This window comes from Dryas octopetala, chromosome 2, assembly GCF_963921425.1.
Source record: "Dryas octopetala chromosome 2, drDryOcto1.1, whole genome shotgun sequence".
In the NCBI taxonomy this organism is placed as follows: Eukaryota; Viridiplantae; Streptophyta; class Magnoliopsida; order Rosales; family Rosaceae; genus Dryas; species Dryas octopetala.
Window position 1 is genome coordinate 5845061 of NC_141367.1, and position 24286 is coordinate 5869346.

The window sequence follows — 24286 nt, forward strand, 5'->3', positions numbered from 1 at the left end:
ATAAACAAAAGTAAGAGCCGCCTCAACCCATAGATTAAGAGGGGCATGGGTGGCATGTAAAAGTGTCTGAGTCATATCGGCAATATGCCTATGCTTGCGCTTGTCAACATCATTTTGTTAAGGTGTATGAGGACATGAAAACCGATAATGGATGTCTTTGGAGTGACAAAGAGTGGAGAAATTGTGACTACAATATTGACCACCCCCATCACTTTGAAAATATTTAACGGAAGAATGAAAAATATTTTCAACCATATATAGCAAGAAAATGTTGAAAATGCAAGAACACTTCAGCCTTATGTCGCATAGGATAAATCCATGTATACCGAGAAAAATCATCAGAAAATAGAAGATAATAACGATAACCAGAAACTGAAATAACAGGAGACATCCAAACATCTGAATGGATAAGAGAAAAAGTGGAAGAAGCATGAAATTGTTTGAGTGCAAAAGGTAACTGAGTGGACTTTTTTAAAGCATAATCCTTACAAAATTTATTTTTCCTAAAAGAACTAGACGAAGAGCCTAAAATTGGGCCTAGACGACTAAAGACAGCAGTGAAGGGATGACCAAAACGGTTCTGCCAGACTTCGGAGGAAATAGACACTAATGCGACGGGGGAAGACAGCGACAAAGGATAAAGGCCATCCTTATATGGGCCCTGAAAAAGGAGTTGACTAGTATTAATATCAAAAACTTGATAACCTGAAGAATCAAAATAAAACCGAGCAGAATTATCTTTAGAGAATTGAGGAACAGAAAATAGATTTTTTGAAAAGATGAAATATGAAAAACATTGGATAAACGAAAGGAATTAGAACCAAAAGATAAAGGTAAGTTACGGGCTATGTTAACTGAGTCACCGTTACCAAGGAGAACATAAATGTTACCAATGTGTGGGCTTGGGTTTTGCACAGGTTGACCAGTCATGTGGTGAGTTGCCCCAGTATCAGTATACCAAGTCGGGTCAAAAGAAGGATAAGCCTGTTGCGGAGACATATAGCTAGCAATAGGGGTGGGCGCGGTGCGGTTCGGCTCGGTTCAATCCCAGAACCGTGCGCCGCGTCAGACGTCCCTATACGGTGTGATTCAGTGCTAAAAACCGGGAAGGGAGGAGAAAAACCAAACTAAACCAAACCATTCAAAGTGCGGAGCCGGTTCTCCACTACGGTTCTGGGCCTAATGGACTATTATTCAGATTGGCACTTTTGAGCTTCAGATTTTTTTTTTTTAAGCCTAAACCCAATTATTTTAATGATGCAAACCCAACCTAATTAACAAGTTTTGGCCCATAAAAAACAAGTTTACAAGTTGATTCAATGAATTTAACCAAAAAGGCTCACACATTGAACTTTGTTTAACAAGCTTACCTGCTTAGTGCTTAAAACTTAAAAGTTAAAAACAAATACAATTATACAACCAGTGACTACAACTACAAGTTAAACAAATTACAAGTTACTGAACATGAAAATGTGTATAAAAAGTATATAAAAATGGTATATATATATATATGTATAAAAATATATATTTGTTTTATTTATGCGGTGCGGTTTGGTTAAATGAAGTGTGGAACCGGAACCGGAAGGAACCAGTGCGGTTCAGTTTTCTTTGCGGTGTTTTACAGGTGCGGTCCGGCCGGTTTTGGCAGTGCATGGTTAAAATGCCCACCCCTAGCTAGCAAATGGAAGAACCTCAGGGCCAGTGTAACTATGAGGGCACTGGGAAGTAGCATGTTGATTGGTGGAGCAGGGCCAAGTAAGCCTTGTTGTGAGACATTAGACGAATGACCACCAGACCAACCGCCGCCGCGGCCACCCTATTGGAAACCCAAGGGTGGAAAAGAGCTATTCCAGCCACTACCACCGCGCCAAGAAACACCACCGGACCAAGATGGGTGCTGCTGCTGCTGCTACTAGCCACGACCACCACCGCGACCACGATTCCCTTGTGGGTGGGGTTGATAGGAGGACGAAGTTTGAGGGGCGAAGAGAGCATACGCATGATGAGAGCCGGGAGATGAATGGACAATATGAGAGTCGAAAGACAAGAGGCGAGCCCGAAGATCATGGAAACTTGGCAATGGAGGAGCATTGAGAATTGCGGTGACTAGCATGTCATACTCAGAGTCTAAGCCACGCAGAATGGTATGGACAAGATCAACATCAGAGAGAAAAGCATCAATGCCAAGAAGTTCAAAACGGATATTAGCCGCATTCATAACGGAGTGCTGCGCAAAGTGTTGCTGTAAACAAGTCCAGATGCCGCGAGAGGTGTCATGGCCAATGGTCATGGAAAGCATAGATTTAGAGAGAGTGGCTATGAGATAGCTGACAACAAGCTGATCAGTTTGATACCAGGTGAAGTAGGCAGGATTAGGACCAGTGGAAGCAGCAAGACCATCAACGGCATCCGCCGGTGTAGTATCGGTGGAGGGAGGTGCCAAATTAGAACCGTCAATAAACTTCCAAAGCTCATGGCTAATAAAGAATAGACGCAATTGTCGTTGCCAAAGAAGATAATTTACATTAGTCAGTTTCAAGAACTGTGAAATATTAGGACCAGGAACGTAGAGGGTGTAATGGAAGAAGAGGCCATGAGGGATGCAAGAAAAAGAGAAGAAGAAACAGCTAGGGTATGCGGCTAGAGTTGGGAAAGAACAGGGAGGGGGTGGCTAAAAACCTAACGCTCTGATAGAATTGTATGACTTATATTAAGATGTAACTGAGTACATGCATTTGTATGATTACAATTGTGTAATTGAAGCTATAATAATTGTGTAACTGAAGCTATAATCTAGGAAAATGAATGCCAACCCGAGACTGTTACACTATCACTTATCTTGATTACCAAGGAGGTTACAATATTAGATCATACTCTAGAGTTGTCTAATAATGGTATTAATACCTTATTTGCCACTATTGCATATCCGGGGTTCGGGGTGTGACAGATAGATTCATTAATTGAGATAAATTAAGTGTTGTACTGCTCTTATTCATGTGTAATTTGGATTGTTTGCTTATTCCAAGTGCATTTTTGAGGACTACGGCTCATTATGTCCCTCCCTGACTAGGTATATCTTTTTTGTTTATTAATGAAATTTTCTCATACCGTCGAGGTCTTTTTTAGAATCTTGTAAATTTGGTTCTTATGAATTTTTTCAACATGTTCTGCAATTGTAGGAAATGTTAAAAAAACACATTAGACTTGGCCAAAATTTCAATAAAATCTTTTCACTAGAGTAGTCAAGAAAATTAGTCTAGAGATTTTAGCTCATCCTAATTTCAAATCCTGGCTCCGTTCTTGTTTGTGATAGCTGACTTGAGCAGCCAAAGGTTGATTGGTACCACACCAGTTCCCCCTTAGACTTAGAGGGGTGTCCCCAACTCAGATTTTAATGGATTTTAAAATCCATAAAATCTATCAAAATCCAAGAGAATTGGCTGAAATTCTTATGGAATTTGTTATGTGTAAAAAATACATACAAATCCATCTAAATCTATCCAAATCTATTAAAATCATTCACTTGATGAAATCCATGACTTTTTTAGTACACTTGAATTTTATTGAAATCCATTAAAATCTGAGTTGGGGATATCTTGATTTCTTTGGAATCTATTAAAATCTGAGTTTGAGACACCTAGATTTCATTGGACTTTTAAATCCAATGAAATTCAAGTTGAGACTTTCATTAGTGTTTGATGTTTTACTTTTGGTAGGTAAGAAGCAACCTGTTTTGATTTCGTTAACCTTGACGTGGACATCAGAAGTCATCGTTGATTATGTGACAAATTTTACACATCAACAATAATAATACAATCAAATATGTAAATCATTAGGGAGGCTCTATTGTAGGATCCTACAAATAAAATTATTTGTAGGATATCTCGTGGGACCCACTCCCATTTATTTTCAACAATCCGAACCGTCTATTTTTTAAACCTCTATTCATAAATTATCCTTGCAAAAAATTAATCAAATCGAAAATCATTTATCTATCTAACTTTGATCAAATAAATAGACGAACAAAAAATTTTCGATAAAATCGTCCATTTGTTTGATCAAAGTTAAATAGACAAATGATTTCTGATTTGGCTAATTTTTTCCAAAGATGATCTATAAATAGAGGTCTAAAAAATAAACGGTTCGAATTGTTGAAAAATTACATGAAAGTGAGCCCCATGAGGTATCCTACATTTAGTGTTAAATATAAGATCCTACGATGAGCCTTCCTAAATCATAACTATTGTGGCGAAACACAAGATATATTGACTAAAAGCAATAATAATACACTTATGAATCCATGATTGAAGATTGGCAAGCAGCCACGTGCTGCATGTGCGAAAAGACAAACCTGTGTACTTGTAGAGAGATGAACCACCAGAACATGTGATTGGTCTTGGACAGAAAAAGAGAGAGAGAGAGAGAGAGAGTAATGCTGATTGCTGCTCGAATTATTATTAAAGAATATGAGACAAAAAATGAAAACTCCTGCAATTGCATTGGAGTGGAAGTGGAATTGTTGAATTAATGAGTAATTGTTCTGACAAGAGGCATGTGAAGGTAGTTGTTTGGTGGGGGAGCTGTAAGCATAAAGCATGTACGTCAACTGTCAAGTCCCCCAACGCACGCGGCACGACCCTTTCATCTTTTCTTGTTCCTTACCTGCAGCCTTTGCTTTTTCCTTTTCCTTTTTCATTTTTCCTACTATAGTACTATGTGACTCATTCACTCCCTCACTCTCTCCCTTCTCATTCCCTAACCAAGTTCATCGCAATCCACAAGCCACAATAAAGGGCTACAACCACAAGTATGTAAAAGCCTGCATTTGCAACTTACTCAACCCCACTATCCCACTCCTCCCTCCATCGGTCTCTATATAAACCCACTTGAATGCAGGCACTTGAAACTTCTTAAATCTTCACTTCACTTCACTTTAATCTTCCATTATGCCATGCCAACCAGCTTTCAAGCTTCTTCTCTGGACTTCTCTTACATTTGCTTCTCTGTTCCTGCCCCATGGTTTCTCTTCTCTCTCTCTCTCTCTCTCTCTCTCTCTCTCTCTCTCTCTCTCTCTCTCTCTCTCTCTCTCTCTCTCTCTCTCTCTCTCTCTCTCTCTCTTACACACACACACACACACTTGATTGGGTTTTGGTTGTGATCAACTAACTCAAGTGCTCAATCTGATGCAGGTTTAGGAGCAAAATGTACCACCGAAGATCATCCTCCAACAGTGCAACAGACTCAAGTTGGGTTCGGACGCTCTCCAAAATTCATGGTGGAAGTGCATAACAACTGCCCAATGTGCCCAATGATCAACATTCATTTGAAGTGTGGAAGCTTCCCTCAAGCTTTGGTCGATCCCAGGCTGCTCAAAGTGCTAAGCAACGATGATTGTGTAGTTAACAGTGGGTTGCCATTGGCACCTTTGCAAAAAATCTCCTTCAATTACTCTCACCAAAAGTATTTAATGTATCCAAAAGTTTGGTATTTCCAATGTGAGTGATTAAGCCTATCTCTACTAGGTAATTCCTTAATTTCCTTTGCTTTGTATTTTGTTGGTCCGTGTGAATTAATGTTAATGTCATGTTAACACTAAACAGCTAGTGGGGTTATAGGTAAAGGTTTCATTAATCATCGGAATCACAAATTAGATATGCTTGGCCATGTCCAACATTTAGCATATAACATTTTGAGTATTTAAATATGTTTGGCGTTTCTCTTATGCACAAGTTTTTGAGAACATAAAAATCAGTGCTCAACATGCAAAGCAGTGGACACTTACAGCAACCACATCATATAAAAATCGACATCGTGGTCCAGCAATGGTGCTTGCAGAATTAGGAAGAACTGAGAGGAATGTAGTTGTGCAAATCAATGACATTCTTTAAAAGCCAAAAAGAAGAATGAAAAATATTAAGTACATACACATCAGAATATGATTAAAAAGAAAAAGGAAAAAATAACTAAAAGAAACAAGCCTTTTCCTTTGTGCACAACCTTATACAAGAACATGAAAAACTCTGGACACGGCAATTTTTTTTGGATAAAAAGCACTTCTGCAAACAAGTACAAAATAATTACACTTCGATGAAGCTTCAATCTTGCATTCACACTGAAATTCAGCTAAAAAATGAGGCAAATGATCTTGCAAAATGACATGACCACAACTTACAATGCAAAACCGTTTTTCATCTCTTTCTTGCAGTTGCAGATCCCATCCACAATATTATGGCAAACAGCACAAGAGAATGGATGCAAATGGAAAAGCAACCAACATAAGGTTAAACGACTTCTAAATCCCACTAAAGGTGAGTTTATCTTCTCAGGAAAACAAAGAATAAATTGAAAAGCGTGATGGCAACACATGATTATTCGAAAATGCACAATGAAACCAGAGGGGCAAAGGACTGAAGTGCACATACCGACATAGTTTGAAGGTTAGTAATTAACTAATTATTTGGATTAGAAGAACTAAAAATGGAAAGTTAGGATCCTTTCACTGGTCAAATCAACAGCGACCCTGCTTAAGGTCCAACATTTTGCATAAAGGCAAACCAACAAGTTTCAAATCAAAAGCGAACTGCATGAGCATCCTGTTAATCATAGTTCTGTCCCAAAGTTTACTTTGATTTGTCAGAATGACAAATTTACCCGAAGGTAATCAAGTAAGACAGTACTTGAAACAGATACAACAAACACGTGCGTGAACTAGACAAAGCAATGCAAATAAAAATTGACTGAGAAGCCACAAAGACAGTTGGATATAACTGATGATAACTGTGAGCCTGCAGGGAGTACATACAAAAACTTGAACAAGCTGGATATAGGTCAATTCTATGCATTCTTTTACATTAATGGCTAAATGTTGTTAGAATAACATGCTGTGATAATCATAATAGTAACAAGATACAGGTATTTGAGGCCTTGTTTGATGCATAGGATTAGATATGTTAAATGACATGTGTATTTAAGGAATAAGCTTCTAACTTGAAGAAAGAAGGATTAGTAATAAGGGAAAACTTATCCCTTCCAATCCCCCCAAAAAATGGGATTAGTGGGGATAAGTTTACCCCTATGGCTAATCCATCTCCTTCTCATCTTCTTCCTTCCAAGTTAGAAGACACCCTTCATCTTCTTCCTTCAATACACATGAACTTAACCATTTAACCTAATCCAATCTAATCCTATGCATCAAACAAAGCCTAAATGTTTTGTAAGAATTGAGAATTGAGAAGAAATGAACATGAACACCCACACACAAACAAACCCACACACACACACAAACACAAACACGAACACGAACAAACCTATACACACACAGACACTTCTCCATCAAAGAATTTCCATAACAGTAGCCAAATTAACGGATTCAGGATATACAGTTTGGTTCTTGTAGACCCAAGACACTAGAATATTTAACCCTAAACCCGTCTTTTACATAACTGATCTCATCAAATAACAATTAACACTCGAACCAAACTATCAGCCATCTGTGCCTTTTCTTGCGTGCATTTATTGTGTTTTATTCTCTAATAGTCTGATGTCTATTTATTTTCTGAGGGAGTTTCTTAAAAAAAATATATAAAAAAAAGAAGAAGAAGAAGAAGAAGAAAAACAAGAGTTCCCTGTAATTGTGGACATCTAAACTACTCAATAATTCTCTTATTCATTTCCTTCACAACACCTTGTTCTTCCATTAAGTTTACACATATCTACATTGTACATATATGACTTAGTTAAAATGGCAAGGGCCTTTTTAGTCTGAAAAAATCAATTGATATTTTATGAGTTATAAAATAAATAAATAAATAAAAAATACCCACACTTCTATCCTTAGAAAGGGACTCGGTGCAGTCATTGAACCACTGGAGACACAAAAGGAGCATATATTAAGGACTTTATGTACATTCTCCTCAGGACCTATGCTAAGACATAATCCAAGATTTGAAACCATATACAATTAATTATGAAGCATTTTGAAGCTAGTAAGCCTTCATAAAGTTCGACAAATTCACAATGGGCAGAAAAATATAACCCATAGTGAAGCTTTAAGATCATAAGTCTATCCTAGCTTTTTTTTTCCTTGGCTGTGAATATAGATATAAAAATCACAAACTATTCTATGCAGTATGCACCATCTCAACATTAATTTCATGATATCTTCTCTATATTTTAATTTCCTTCATCTTGAATTTGGCTGTCAGTATTTTGTTTTAGTTGCTTTTCAGTAAACTGAACTGTGCAGCAGCATGGCTAGCAACAAGAAGATTATAGCCCATTGGGGGGTATTCACATGGCAATCAGAAGAAATAATGTGGTAACCTACTAAATGTACTGTTCCACTCTGTTCATCCTGTACTTTAATAGTTGATGAGCCTGAAATTAACCAAAGAACAGTTAAAATTAGCAAACAGAAAAAAGAAACTCATATTTGACAACAGTGTCTAATGCTTTTTCTTTTGTAAGTATACAGTGTTAACACTTTCCTCTTATACTCTTAATTTTCACAGTGCAGCAAAAAACCAATCAGAAATAGCATAATTTTCAGACTTTCAGCAAGTTTAAAACAAAAACAGTAGAATGTAATTAATAAATTCCAACTACAGTAAATCATAGACCACATTTTTTTCTAACTAATGTTTTGATGTACAACACAGTTAAAATGATATTTCCAATTCCTTCAACATTCGTTTTTTGATACCCAGAAATCCCTCAGGCAGATTCGGATTCAAAACTAGGGCCCTCCACCAAACCCTACAATCTTTGGGATGCAGACCATGCGGGAGGAAACTACAGGCCTGACCACTCAACTAATTCCTTCAATATTATAATATCCTTTCGCATAGAAAAAGTATTGACAATGCATTGGGTACACTAATGCATTGTCAATAGACCAGTAATCACTTTAAGCATTTGGACCAGTAATGCATTGGGTACATTATATAGACTTGTTAGAGACTAAAGGTCCCATCCAAAAGTAAAGAGTGTCCTTTAGAAACACCAAAAAGCCTGGAGTGGGAGTTGGAATCAATCTAGAGAGAGATGCTTGTCCTTCTCTCTAGAATCCAACCCTCCTCTCCTCCCTCCCTCCTACTTCCACCACGGTAGATGACACTGGAGTGTCTAAATACTTCATTAGTTTAATCCAAAAGGATACCTCCACGATGCATCACTCCCCTAAGCCCTTGGGAGCGAGCGATACCGTTCTCCAATAAACCATTGTCCCTCAAGGGGAATGGTGCTGTTACCCCCATTTTAGGGCATGACATGATATCACAGAATTTGATGGTAGAATGCAACCAGATGAGTTTATTGATTGGCTTCACACAGTAGAACAAATATTTAATTACAAGGAAGTGTCGGAAGATAGTAAAGTGAATTTTGCTGCTCCAAAACTAAGAAAATAAGCTTATTTGTGGTTGGAGAATCTTAAGAAGCAGAGAGCTTGAGAAGGAAGAGAAATGATTGCGACTTGGGTGAAAAATGAAAAGGGAACTACACCGACAAGATGTCTTCCTTAGGTTTCACAACTTTAAACAAAAAGAATTGTCTGTGGACAAATTATTCAGCAGAGTTTGAAAATCTCATAATGACATGTGATCTTGTGGAACCAGAACAACAAGCTATAGCTCAATGTCTTGGGGGTTTAAAGTGGTAATGTGATTCAATTACATCCTTATTGGACATGAATCACATGATTTCTATAAACTTTCTTAAGGGAGAAAAGCGGCATAAAGAAGCACATGGAATATAGTAGGAAATTAATCTAATAGCAGAATAAGATGTTTGTAATCTTGCTCTTTAGACCACAAATGAGTCTGCTTTCCCATATAGGAAATTGGCCTACTTCCCAACCAGTATCCCATTAAGTAGGCCGAGCATTAACCAAAACTTTCTTCCTTTTTTGGATTATAGTAGTGAAGGTTTCTGCTAACCGAGTATTGAAAGAGGGCTGTCACTATAATAGTGGCATTGTGGACCCAAGCATGCAATAACAATAAGTTAAGAACTCATACAATATGTAAATGAATGTGATCTTATATATAGCAGTTGAGACTTGAGAACCATTCTAAAGATAACGTAATGCAACACAAAAAATTTCCAGCAATAGAGGACCACTTATAATGCATTCATATTACAAGAAAGATGCAAGCTGCATAAATATAAATTATAAAGATGCAATTAAGAATGAAAAAAAAAAACACTCACAGTTATACTCGGTCCATCCAATGACCTGATTTTCAAGGTCATACAAGACTAGCTTATTTGAAAGTACCAAATCTGCAAGGAACACTTAAAATGATCAAGACCTACATGAATTTCATGCAACTCTCATGTTTTATTTATTTATTTTTTTATAGAAAAACCATCATATATCATGCCCATTAACTCTACAGAGCTTTAATAACCCAAGGATCTAGTCATCATTACTTGTATTTGAAGATTGAGTCCACTTGACTATAAATAACTTACAATGAAGACTTATTATTTTTACTTACAATACTTGCACAATATATATATACCAGTGTAAAAAGTTAGATTTATTTATGACATACGGAATCATATGTTGTGCTAAAGATAAATATAACTCTCTATAAAACTGATATTTTACAAAAAAAAAAAAAGTAAAAAGTAAAAAGTTATGACACAAGATCTAATTAGTACATTTTTTTCAATAATTTCATTCGAATCATCATTTACATCCCAGTCGTGCATCTACACTGTTCTGTTACATCCCATTTATATTTCAAAGTTCTATATATTTTTTTTTGGAGAAGAAACGAGAAATTTTATTAAAACACAAAAGAATAAAAACACAGGGTGGATAAGGAATCCACAAACTTAGAAAGAGATAAAAAGAGTTAAAAAAAACAAACTGATCACAAAGAGGAAAAAACCCAAGACATCACACTACAACTAGCCTCACTACACAACAGCTAACTAATTCAGCATAATAGAAGAAATAGAGTGCCCTAAAATCAGCCATAACAGATGCCCATAAAGCAGCCCAAAATTTCGCTCGCTCCCATAGAACTTCCACTTCAACCCCCTTATAATCATCAAAAATTCTTCTGTTGCGCTCCATCCATAAAACCCAAAAAGCTGCCAGGGACAAGCAGCTCCACAGGGTTTTAGCTTTTTTCCCCTTCCCTAAGGCCTGAAAATGGATACTCAAAAGCTCAGAACACTTTTTTGGGATGACCCATGAAGCGCCAACCTCCCTAAACAACTTCCACCACAATTGTAAAGAGTAAGGGCAATGCAGGAAAACATGATCCACACTCTCCTCCCCCGCTTTACATAAAATCCACCACTGAGGTGAAAAAAACAAATAAAAGGTCTCCTCCTTTGAACAAGATCACAAGTGTTTGCCCTCCCAAGAGCCACCAACCAAACAAAAACTTGAACTTTAGGAGGGACTTTTGCTGCCCAAATCTGGGAATAAGGAGAAAAGTAAGGATCACTGCTTTTGTTGCATAAAAAAATACTGTATGATTTGGAAGAAAAACCCCCTGACTGTTCTAACTTCCATCTTCTGGAGTCCACCCTTAAAGGAAACAATCGAGCCCCTTCTAGCTTCTCTAGCAAAACCACAAGCTCAGCTAACTCCAAATCATTTGGATTTCTCCTAAACCCAAGATTCCAACTAAAAGGGAACACATAAGCATCCACAAAACTTGAGATACAATCTTGATGCTTTGTAGACAGTAAAAAGCAGCGAGGATACATTACTTTCAACGGGCGCTCCTCCAACCAACTATCCTCCCAAAACCTGACCCTAACCCCATTGCTCACCACAAAGTTGCAGCATTGTAAAAAGGAAGGATAACCAAGAGAAATGTCTCTCCATGGACTACGACTTGAACCCCTCGACAAAGGCTTAACCATTCGCAACCTCCCCATATTTACTTCTTATCACAGAATGCCACAAGGAATCCGGTTCCTTAGGATACCTCCACAACCATTTACCAAGTAATGATTTATTCCTCTCAATCAGATTTCCCACCCCTAAACCTCCTTTATCCTTGCTTCTGGCTACCACCTCCCACCTTACTATATCATTACTCAAGAAACTGGAAGTCACTACTTTAACACAAAACTAGGGTTGAGACATACAAATTGTTGGGGTTTACCTCCCAAGAGAGTCAAGTTCTTCCTATCCCTGGATTGCAACCCACTGTTTTGCCAACCGATACACCAAAAGCCTTCCTGTATATACACATTAATAGATTGTAGTAGAAGTAATGACAATTTTCAAAATAGAAAATGCTAAAAACACCAAAAGCCCTTGCAATATTTATTTAGACACGCAAACACAGACCCATTCCCCGCATGAATGTACAAGCATGTGCATAACCCAAAAAGGCTTCAAACATTAAAAACTAACAAAAGAAGCGTAGTGCTAAATAATACTTTTTATTAGGAAAGGAAAAATACATTAAAAGTCAAAAGAAGAAAAGCAATTCACACTTTTTTCAAAATTTTGCATCACCCATAAATATAAATCAACAGCCACAAAAGAACAACTACTGGAAGATTTTGCACAACTGAAATTCATAAAGTTGATATTGAAGTCATTCAAAGAAGATAACACATTGTTTTATTTTTTTTTTCTTTTTTCTTTTTGTAATTGACTCTGGGGTAGCTGAAGAATAGGTGGCTAAGGTAATTGTGGAAGGCCCTCTCACGGTGGTTTTACAGAAATGAGCTCCTAGGATAAACTCCAACTAAAGCAGCATCTCATTCTAGGGTTGCTAGATTGGGATAGAGGGGTTGCCATTTCACCTAAGGAAAAAAGAAGTATTTGAGCAGATAAGATAAACAGTGGGACCAGTGGACGGTTGGTGGCAGTGAACAAAAAGAAAACAGAGATGAGTCATTTATGTGAAAGCAAGATTACAAGTTTGAAGAAGGGAGTCTGGATTCATCCGTGGCTCCCTTCATATGGAAGGCCAGGGGGAGAAGGTCAAAATCACAGTCAAAGTAGTGGGGCCAGAAGATGGGCAAGGTGCTCAGCTGGTAGCATGAGACCTAGATACAACAGGTGGAAGGGTGAAGACGAGAGGATAGAGAACAACACGTGGCATGCTGAGAACCCAAAGTGCACCTCATCTCATCCACCAAAGGCTAACATAAACAAAGGAAAATCACCTGCAATATCTGAAAATCCACCAACTTTGCACAAAGATATCTTGGGGTCAAAGGTTGTTCATGGTGAATCCCAAGATATATCTATAAGCACCAGCAATTTGATTTGGAACAATATTGTCTTGGGGGTTGGGCAACTAGGCTGGAGTCAACAGACCCAAAGGATAAATTGATAACCGAAAATGGGTAATAGCAGTGTTAGACCTAAAAGCAAGGAAGTCATACATGTTATTGGAGTGGGCCAAGGAAAAGGAGCTTATGTGAAGAATCTTGTCATAAACGCATAGATTATTAGTTCAAATTAGATAATAGGGACTTGGCTAACTTAACAAAGTTGGGCAACTTAAAATTATATGGGGCAATGGCTAGTCAACAATGCAGGGGATATCTGGAGAGTTTGGTCTCAGATCTAAAAGAAACCTGTAAAAGAGTTTAATGGTGGGAATATAACATCATGGATAAGGACTTCCGACTTCCCTTGGGGAGAAATCCATGTTCTTCAAATTCTAGGATTCAATAGTGGGAAAAGTGAGGAAGTGTTAGATGGATGGAAGAAGTGGTACCTCTCTAGGGTGATAGGATTCAGTTAGTTTAAACTTTTAAGTAGCATTCTTACCTATTTCATTTCTGTTGCTTTGAATTTTGAGCCTTTTAAGATGATTTCGATTATGGTGTCCCTACTAATGTTCAAGTTTTAGTTTCCTTGGTAGTTCATGGGAATATTAACACATGTGATATGCCCCAACAAAGATGAGCAAATACTTCCGTATCACCCCATTGGCGTACTCTACGTTACAGAGATTCTGAGAGAATAGTTAATTGTTTAACATTTCCCTCTCAAATTAGGGGGATGTTGCTGCATGTATTTGGAATGGTAAGTTCTTAGCCAAGAGATTGTTTATTCAATGTTGGGGGAGGATTTTTTGGGGGCTAAGTTGAATAAGAAGGCGACCACCCTGTGGCGTTGTGCAGTGTTGGCGATTTTTTGGCTTGTCTGGATAGAAAGGAACAACATAATTTTTGAAGATAAGAGAGAGGAGGTTGACTTTCTTTGGAGAGGAGCAGAATTTTGGGGTCTTTGTAGGCTTCTATGTCAAACCATTTTAGGGATAATCTCTTTATTTTGATTTATCTTGATTGGAGGACTTATGATTTGATTGTTCTGTTTTTTTTTTTTTTTTTTTCAGGTTTTTAGGTTGGACTCTTACTTAGATGGACAACTTGTCCATCTTTTTCTATATCTTTGTATATCTTTTTTTTTTTTCTATAGGATTATTGTTTCTTATTAAATTATAATAATATTATTATTATTAAAGTTTATGATTGATACCATATGAATAAGTCTACTAGGTTGGCCCATAAGCTATACGTGCGAAATATTAAATTGCAACGCCACTTAGTTGAAAAAGAAATGAATACGAAACATACTAGAAAGCTCTATAAGAAAACTGACTGAACAAAGCCTCTACTAAAGTTTTTAGTTCAATATACTTACAAAAGGGAACAAATAGTCATGCGGATAAACCTTCAAAGAAAGTGAATTTTCAAAATAAAAGGTGACCGGAGGGAATCCATCATCAACACTGCAATTAAACGAAAAAAGTGCAAACATCAAGAAAGCATCCTGTACTGCACAATTTGAAATAATACTGAATTAAATTTGTAGCATGTCAGATTACCATCTAATCAAGAGATAACATATCAAACAAGAAGTAAAGGACTCAACTGACAGAGATTCTATAATTCGAATCCATAAATAAACATAATGGATCAGCATTATTAAAAACAAAAAATACCAGTCACTTAGCAAATATATTATAGATGAGAAGCATTTGAAACAGAGTTACCTATTGTCTGAAGATTACTATATAAATACCTGTTTCAAATGAACAGGTAGAAGATAATGAATAAATTGCTTTACATCTATACAAGAGAAACTTTACATCTATGTATTTTAATATTTACGGCTGAAGTTTTCTTTCTGTAGTCACATTGATTGCTCATCTTATCTGATATAATGTATTACGCCAAACAAATCCTTCTCTAATGAATCAAGAATTCATGATGTGATAAATAATAAATTTTCAACATAATACAATGTTCTTATCTCACATTAGCTCCTAACAAAAAAATCAAAATGGCATGCATCATACCTTCCTGAGTAATGAAAGCATGTATACTCGCCATGAACAATTTGAACATTCAAATTTTGCTGCTGAGAGAGAATCTAAGAAGAAAAGATTATGTTAAGATTGATGAGAAGATTTATGTTAAAAAAATTTAAGTGCATAAATGGAAAAATTAATGACAATGTCCAAAAGAATGAAGTCTCATATCACATACCTTACTTACTAAGGGATCATAAACCACTTCTGGAAGATAGGCTAAGGTTGTACCACTGTCAATTATTGTCCCTTTGCTATCTCCCGCTTCAAATACATCTGTTGTAAGATTCAGAAAAGAACGGCCAACTTGAACTGCCTTCATGTTCACATTGTAGTGTGGCCTAAAATTGTTATAACAAATTGCAGCTTAATTTGAAAGAAGAAAAAAACTAATGCTAGGATAAATTTTCATCAATGCAATAGAACAATGAATAACATGATACATCTAAAATCATAAGTGCAGACATCAAAAGAAAAAGTTTTTATCATCAAAATGAAAACAAGAAAAAAAAAATATATATATATATTGGGGCCACCCGATAAGTGATCCAATGATCTAAACCATCTAATTTTTAAATTCTAATTTAAGAATCACCAATGCAAAAAATCGGAAATCTTTTCAACATTTGATTATCACCATGATGATTTCAGTTTTTATCAGCAACATTGTATTTGTCTATTTATCTGGTCATAGTTAGACGACTGATTGTTTCTGATTTGGTTGACATTTTGTAAGGATGATCCTTAATTGAGGACCAAAAAAATAGACGACTCGGATCATTGAATTGCATTCAGAGTTGGACCCACATGCAATCGCATTTGTTTCTTATCAAAAGGCATTCCCTTAATATATATATATAAGTTTTTTTGAGGGATCCATCGTGGGGCTCACTTCACATTGTAGTTAGACATATTGGAAACGCTAACACATCTAATTGTGATCAAATAAAGAGATGAACATAGTGTTTCCAATAAACACTGAAATTATCACCAATTACTCAAATGGTTAAATGGCTCCCGATTTGTCTAATTTTTTTTTTGCAATGATGATTAGTAAATAGAGATCTAAAGGATAGACAATTCAGATTATTGAACTACAAAGTGAAGTGTGTCTAGATCCTCAAGAAACACTATGTAAGGGATCCCTTACTAGAAGCTCATCATATATGTGTGTATATATATATATATATATACATATATATTTATTTATTTATAATATAAATATATATTGGTCTAGTGTACTTGGCGTTTAGGTGGTGCAAGATTGGGAATTGAGTTGTTTAGGCTTAACTTCTTGTGTTTTATGACCGATTTTTAATTCTACTGCTTTACGACAGGTTAGATTCTGGGGAGGCAGTGGATTTCCTTTGGGAGAAGGTTAGATTCTGATGCCGTTCTTGGATTTGGTTTCCATCAATTATGATGATTGTCCACTCTTCTTTCTGCATGTGGACAGGGAAGCAGCCGTTTCTTAGGCTTTTGTGTAATTTTTTAGGGTCAGGGCTGCCTAGCTGTTCTTGATAGTTGTCGACTTTGTTGGTTGTTTTACCGATTGACTACATTTGTAATGGTTGAGTAAACTCTCAGTGGCTTCTGGTTCACTAATTATTATTTCTTCTCTTTTATGAAACAGTTTAGTTTCCTTTAAAAAAAAAAAAAAACACACGAGTTGAACTATATTTTACTTTGATCGACAGAAGTGCCACTTTATCTTTGTATATCACGGATTTCATTGTTCATTTTTCTTTAAAGAGCGTATTTTCCTTTCTGGGAGGAGTTTACTCAGACCCACACTTCTATTTTAACTTGTAAAGTTTTTACGTCAAAACATCTGGTTTGGAACTGCCTGTTTCAGTGTTATTCTATTTTATGCTTCACAAGAAACATGGGATATTTTATCATCAATCCAATCACCGTTCACATTTTTTCTTTTTCTTATCAATGAATAGATCTCTTTACTTGTATGACTTAGATGTCTCGTATTTCTCGAAAAAGAGATTCGATTGATGGGATTTGGTATGATACTTATGAAATCGATGATATTGATGAGATCGATATTCAAATATTTCTTCTTAGAACGTATTGATTTGACCCCATAAGCAGGAACACCACCCCATAGCATGTTGCCACCAGAAGCAGAACCTCATATTTCTTTTAGAGAGTGGGTTGGGTTGGGTTGTGAGGTGGGGTCATGGCCTTTGAAATATCTTGGTCTTCCTTTGGGGGTTAATCCACGAGCACCTGCATTTTGGGATCCAGTAGTGGAAACAGTGGTGAAAAGGTTGGCGGGCTGCAAAAGGGTTGTTTTATCTAGAGATGGTAGATTGACTTTAATACAATTTGTATTAAGTAGTTTACCAACTTATTATCTTTCTATATTCAGAATCCCAGTTAAGGTGGCTAAGAGATGGGAAAATCTAATGAGGGATTTCCTTTGGGGTAGTCCCGAAGAAGGGAGTAGAGATCATTTGATTAGGTGGGAAGTAGTTTCACAAGCAAGAGAAAATGGTGGTCTGAGTGTTGGAAATTTGGTTCAACGAAATAGAGCTCTTCTTGGGAAATGGCTGTGGCGTTTCCACCTTGAGGCTAATCCTTTATGGTACAAGGCGATTAAAAGCAGATATGGTTTTCAAGACAATGGCTGGGATGCAAAGTCCGGGGTATTGGCTGCTTCTTGGTGCCCTTTGAAGGATATTTCTCAACGTTTTGAAGTTTTTTTAGCTTGTTGCCAGTTGGTGGTGGATGGCGGGGAGAGAATCAGATTTTGGAAGGATTGTTGGTTATCATAAGTGCCTTTATGCTCTAAGTTTCCTTGTTTGTTTAGGCTGTCCGTTAATCCAGATTTTAGGGTGGCAATATGGTGGTTTTTTATTCTACGGGAGTCAATTGGAACTTTGGGTTTAGAAGAGATCTTCGTGAGGGAGTGTTGGATGAATCTGTTGCACTTCTAGCAGTTTTGGAGAATACTCATTTGGTTGATGGAAGTTTAGATAGAAGAAGATGGAAGTTTGAGTCTTCAGGGGTTTTCTCCTGTAAGTCTTTTTTTAAGCATTTGTGCGAGGAGGGGAGTCCTGTTGTTTTCGAGCCTACAAAGTTCATTTGGAAATCAAATGCCCAGCCCAAAGTTTGGGTTTTGGCTTGGATTATTGCTCATGGGAAACTTAATACGTGCAATATGATTCAAAAGAGGAGACCTCATGCAAGCTAGTCTCCTCATTGGTGTGTTCTTTGTAGGAGGGAAGCTGAATCTGGGATCCATTTGTTTTTGTTTTGTTCTTTTGCTTTGGGATTATGGAGGCGTTTGTTTGAAGCTGCTGATATTACTTAGGATAACCCACAGTCAATTTCTATGTTATTTTGTTAAAAAAAAAATATTGTTTTTGGGAGGAAAGGAAGGAAGGCAAAGGTGCTTTGGTCTTGTGGAGTGGTGTCAGTAGTCTGGGTAATATGGTGGGAGAGAAATAGAAGAATTTTTGAAGATTTTAAGGGGAACAATGTGGAGTCTTCTTGGGAGAAAGTTAGATTCTGGGCTTCTTTATGGGCGTCCACTTCACCAGCTTTCAGAGAGTTATCAGTTCCGTTGATTTTATTGAATTGGAAATGTGCAGTTGGGTAGGGGGTTATGGGTTGTGAGGGAGTTGATGCTGTTAGATTGTTTATGTGCTTAAGTCTTTCATGTGGGTTTAATTTTTTGAGGGTGGTTGGGTAATGTGGTGTTTGTTAATTTTGGTGGACATCTTGTCCACTTTTCTTTCTTTTTGTATTTCTGTTCTTTTTGATAAATCATGTTTCTTATCAAAAAAATAAAAAGAAAGGGTGTGTGTGTGTGTGTGTTCTGATGAACAAGATTTCCATCTAAATATCAAAACACACTTCATTGGAATAGACTACCTCAGCATTCTACATGGCTATATCTGATATAGACCTTCCATTGTTACATATGTAACATAACCCCCTTTAACGAATAAATAATGTTATGCCTAATTTCTTATAATCACTTCTTTTGTTTTTTTGTTTTTTTTTTTTGTTTTTTGTTTTTTTTTTTTTATACCCAGAAATCCCCCAAACCCGCTTCGTGGACCCGGGATCGAAACTGGGGCCTCCTGCCAAAACAATCTTTAGGAGGCAGGAAACTCTAGCAAATAGCTAGGTAAGTACCTTGAGGGGATATGAACCCCAGACCACATGGGAGCAAACCATGGGCCTGACCATTATAACCACTTTCTCTCCCTATCATAGACTCTAGCCCCATCCATACCTCCCAGCTATTCTCTGCTCACTGATAATATTAATGGACTTTCTGTTCGCTTCATAATAAAGCACCGCACTTAAGCCTATTTTGATATTTCTGGGTGCATCTTCACTAAACACATCATCAAATTATTTTTACCCACAACGTTAATCTACCTTTTTAAGCCTTCAATATGTATTGGTTCGAATGCTGTCTTTCAAACAGAACATTCAAAAGCATGAACACCAGTTCCCCATCTGGGTTTTGCGGGAGTTGTTGCTGTTGCTAGAGTGCTATTTGTGTTTTATTTTATTATTATTGCGAATAAGGTTTTTTTGGGTGGTTTGCTGTGTTGTTAATATAGGTGGATATCTTGTCCACTATCCTTATCTTTTGTACTTTTGTTTGTTGTTTTAATAAATCTTGTTTCTCATCCCAAAAAATCAAAATAAATGCAAGAACAGTTATATCTAACAGGCTTAAGTTTAGCAATGCCCCGAAATTATAGCATGTGTTACATATTGCTCCCTACTTTTAAAATGTCTCAATTTTCCCCATAGATATCATTTTGTGTTTCAAGATGCCCTTTACCCTTAAAAAACAAAATAGCCATGTAGGCACCACATAGACAGGGCAGACCAAACCTTAAAAGAATTGACAGCAGGGGGGGCTTTTTAAATCACGGGATGAAATCTAAGGGGCAGTACGAGTCATTTTAAAAATCAGTGGGCAATGTAACATGGGATATAATTCAATGGGGATTGCTAAAATTAAGCCTATCTAACAAGCAAGGAAGCACAAAAGACCACTTGGGTGACCATAATAAAATAATGAAAAACATAATACAGTCAAATCGACGAAAAAGATCACATACTGGTTTGGTACCAACGGAGTCATGTTAACTTTAGGTTGTACAACACGCCCAACAGCAAAGATACCACCTCCATTCTTTCCATCTAAGCAGTGAGCAAACATCTTCTTCACTTTTTTTGATGAAGCTAGCTGTGAAATTATTGAAGAATTTGATTTTCCAAAGCCAAGTATTCCATCAAGTGCTTCTTCACCAAACGTGTCTAGATCACCGGATTGTGTAGCACCACACCTATTTCACAAGCGTCAGAACCACCACATGAATACCAAGAAAATACTAAGAGCTAATACATGCACACACGCATAGAGTGAGAGAGAGGGAGAGAGAGAGAGAGAGATCTTCCTATAAATCATACAGTTGTTTCCACTTTTCATTTGATGCAAAACAAAGAATTTTATGAGAGTAAAGTCACATCATTGTCCAGCAGTAGACAAGTAGACCAGCAGCAAACAAAGCAACAAACTATCCTATCCTTCTAGTTACACAAAATTACATTGCAAAATAGCATGACAGCAAAACAAAAGTGAATTGTTCACTTCAAACACTACCGGTTATGATATAATTACTTTTGCTCACAGAGGTTTAGTCAATGAAGGAGTTTTCTTTTTGGAATGAGTCAACGTAGGAGTTACACAAACTTCAACACCTTTAGATGGGGGGAAAAAGAACTTTAGGAGAAAAGATTTCATGTACTCAACCCAACTTCCTCTTTATGGGAGAAAGAATTAGTGGAGTTAGAAGGGTAAAAAAAAATTCATCTGAACAGCTGTGACTTACTACTTGCAGTATTATAACCACAGTGAAAACTTCCTCTATTAAAGTTCCACTGAACATCCAATTTTTTCTCTAATATTTCTCCCGGAAAATTAAACATCTCATACAGTCAACTTCATTCTGGTTGTTAAGCTAGTCAAAATGATCTACAAATAGAATTGCTAAATTACAGATAAAAAAATTTATTTTGATCAGTTAAGTTAGTCAGAGTGGTCTACAAAACTGATTGCTAGAGTACTTAGAGCTGTATATAGCATATGTTTGTCTACCTCTTACCACGCATATGCCTCAATAAACATCATGAATTGCAATGAAAGATGAAAACAGCATACAAAGTAGGAAGCTACCCAAAAATGACGCTTCCATTGGAAGAGGTAGTTTCAAGGTCACCAGACACTTGATCATACAACACAGAATCTTTGACAAAGTAACCAGCAGTGGAGCTGCCATCTCCGTATATTTGTAGATAGGGACATGACATATTAGCCGTGCATCCCGACAATGGACCTCCATTTACCTCCAAGCAAAAATCTTGATTACAAGGAACCAATTTGCCAGTCGAAGACGCTTTTATATCATACAGTGTAAGCTCAAACTGTCAAGCAAATAACCCGAATAAGCAAAACACCACAAATTCAGCAAAAACAAAAACCCAAAAAAAAATAATTAAATAAAGCAGCAGAGAGTAAGGTCTGAATTTCATACACCAAGTGAGCTTCTTTGTGGGCAATCTGTGCATTGAATACAGTTGACCCACATAATATCACTTCCTGTATCTACTTGTACATAGTAGTCCTTTGGAGGTGTTCCAATTCCAATTTTAGCATAGTATAGCCTACAAATGAAAATGAAAATAATTACCCAAATTCAAAAACAACAAAAAACAAACACACACAACCACAGACACACAAACACAACAGAAAATGCAGAAATTGTATATAAATAATTGGGAAGCGGTGAACACCCACCCGACGGCATCGGGGCGGCCGGAGCCGCCGAGAGGGAGATCGACGCCGGCGAGAATTCGAAGCGTGCGGCGGGTATCGTGAGCTTTTAGGGTACTGAGAGAGCGCTCGCGGCCTGCGTATTTATACTTGACGCTCAAGACGGGGTTGTTAAAAGCGACAGCGGTGGTGATTTTGGTTGAAATCAAGAGCAGGAATAGAAGAGCAAAGCTGCTCCCGCATGAGCTTCTGAGAGTGATCATCACTACCTTCATGATTGACATGGTCGTTGAAGTTGAAGCCATTTTTTTCTTTTTGGGGGCTTTGGCTGGCAATGCCATGGACCAAGAAGACAAGAGAGAGAATTTGTAAAGTCCTTAACTTTTTTTTTTGAGTAGTGTTATTCCCACCTCCCTTTCCTATTTCCCCACCAACTAATTAATAAAATTTTAAATAATAAATTTATTCTTTGTAAAATTACCTAAAAGGACAATGATTTGCAGGAAGAAAAAAATTGCCTCGATGCGGTTTCAACCCATGGTGGCTGCCATGACAATCTTCAAGCATGGTGATTATCATTTTCCATGGCAACTGCCATGGTATTTTCCTTTGATAAAAAAAAATTAAAAATGAAAAGAAAGAAAGACACAATACCCACTTGTAATCAACATAACTTAATGGTATAATCAGTGTGTGAATGAAGGTTGTGGAGTGTGGTATTCTTTGGTCGTACAAAATGTTTTGTTGTTGAAGAGATATGAAAATGGTGATGGTTCATTGAATGATTAGGATGATAAATACTAGGGGTTGTAGAGATATGCAACTACCGAAATGGTGATTGTAGTTCAAACAAAAATATCATGGATTTTAGGGATTAAGGGTATTTTAGGTATATTGAGTTTATGAGATGGGTGGGAAGAGTAGAAGTAATATTTCTAGGGGTGAAAAAATAAAGTGTGTGGAAAAATAGAGATGAGGGGTGGGAATAGTAGTACTCTTTTTTTTTTTGGTCGAATACTTTAGTTTACTTTGTTCTGCTCAAAGCCTCACAATTTGGTGTGAGTGAGGTCTTTACTGTCGCAATGGGACCCTTTCCCACACAGTTCCCCTAATCAAAAAAGGAAATTTCATATATACTAAATGCGCAGAGAAGGCGTACTGTAGTTAAACTGTAGCTGAAAAAATCCGTTTTGCCCTTGCAAGAAAAATTTTTGGTCGTTTGCCTCTGTAATTTGGTGGGTTATTGAGCCCATTTTGGTATTTTACTCCCTCTTTTATTTTCGCCACTTCTTTTTCGGTTTTTTTTACGATTTTTGAAAAAGAAGAAGAACCTTTAGATTTAGATTACTTAGAAGAATTAGAAAATTCAGAAAATGATTACAGTTGTGTATTAATAGAAGAAGAAGAGTAATATACATATAATAGCCTTGGAAGACCAACTAATTGTATAGAATGTAATAAAAAAGTAACAGTACATTATAGAAGTAATAAAAACACTAGTAAAGTATATTGTAAAGGATGTTATAGTCAACTAGTTAAAAATAATATTTTAGAAGTAAATAATGGTAGTTGAGACTTGAGAGGAGATTCTGACTTCAAATCTCGCTAGTTGCTAGTTGTTGATAATAAAGCAAAAACAATACTATTAATGAAAAACTGAATAAAAATGTGGTCCACCAGATATTTGAACCTTATCTTTTCTCCTTATATGAAAACCCCCAAAGAATATTTCTAGTGATAAAGCATAAATAATATTAGTCAACCAATGGCTTCAAAAAATATTGAATTTGAAATAGTACGTGCTCCTAAGTTATATCATCAACATATGAAAGTGTACTAGATAGACTGTGACAATGGTGTAATACCCTGAAAGTGTACTAGATAGACTACGGTGTAATACCCAAAAGGAAAGGTTGAATAGGCACTACTCAAATTTTCTCAAACTCTTGATTTTTAGATGATTTTAACATATTATAAAGTACAACTAAGAAGTGGATCTAAATTGATGAAGATGTTAAAATCAATGAAAAGCAACTAGTTTGAGAAAGTAACAGATCACATCACTCTCACACACAACAACTGATTTTTTTTTTTTTTTTTTTTACGCAGAAAAGGAAGCCTCAATGTTCCAAAAAAAGCTGTGAGACAAAGC

The 24286-nt window shown here is 36.7% G+C and overlaps 2 protein-coding genes across 7 annotated transcripts; one reads left to right on the plus strand and one right to left on the minus strand.

Annotated features, from left to right (window-relative positions):
- Positions 1-4726: 4726 nt before the first annotated feature.
- Positions 4727-5733, plus strand: LOC147292708 (PHD finger protein). The gene is made up of 2 exons (XM_086234194.1): positions 4727-5019; positions 5190-5733. The coding sequence occupies exons 1-2, from the start codon at positions 4947-4949 to the stop codon at positions 5501-5503; spliced, it is 387 nt and encodes a 128-aa protein (XP_086090320.1). The 5' UTR covers positions 4727-4946; the 3' UTR covers positions 5504-5733.
- Positions 5734-7870: 2137 nt separating this feature from the next.
- LOC147292709 (Eukaryotic aspartyl protease family protein) lies at positions 7871-22520 on the minus strand. 6 transcript variants are annotated; one of them, XM_086230854.1, is made up of 10 exons: positions 22159-22520; positions 21896-22025; positions 21538-21785; positions 20420-20647; positions 15493-15655; positions 15303-15376; positions 14645-14732; positions 12135-12210; positions 10210-10281; positions 7871-8376 (listed from the first exon to the last, which is right to left on the minus strand). In XM_086230854.1, the coding sequence occupies exons 1-10, from the start codon at positions 22473-22475 to the stop codon at positions 8225-8227; spliced, it is 1548 nt and encodes a 515-aa protein (XP_086086980.1). In that variant the 5' UTR covers positions 22476-22520; the 3' UTR covers positions 7871-8224. The 6 variants fall into 6 exon arrangements, 4 of the variants coding, with proteins under 4 accessions (XP_086086980.1, XP_086086981.1, XP_086086982.1 ...); XR_015120202.1 differs by lacking the exon at positions 12135-12210 and adding an exon at positions 14997-15025 and having other exon boundaries at positions 8310-8376; XR_015120201.1 differs by lacking the exon at positions 7871-8376 and adding an exon at positions 14997-15025 and having other exon boundaries at positions 10217-10281.
- Between the last annotated feature and the right edge of the window lie 1766 nt (positions 22521-24286).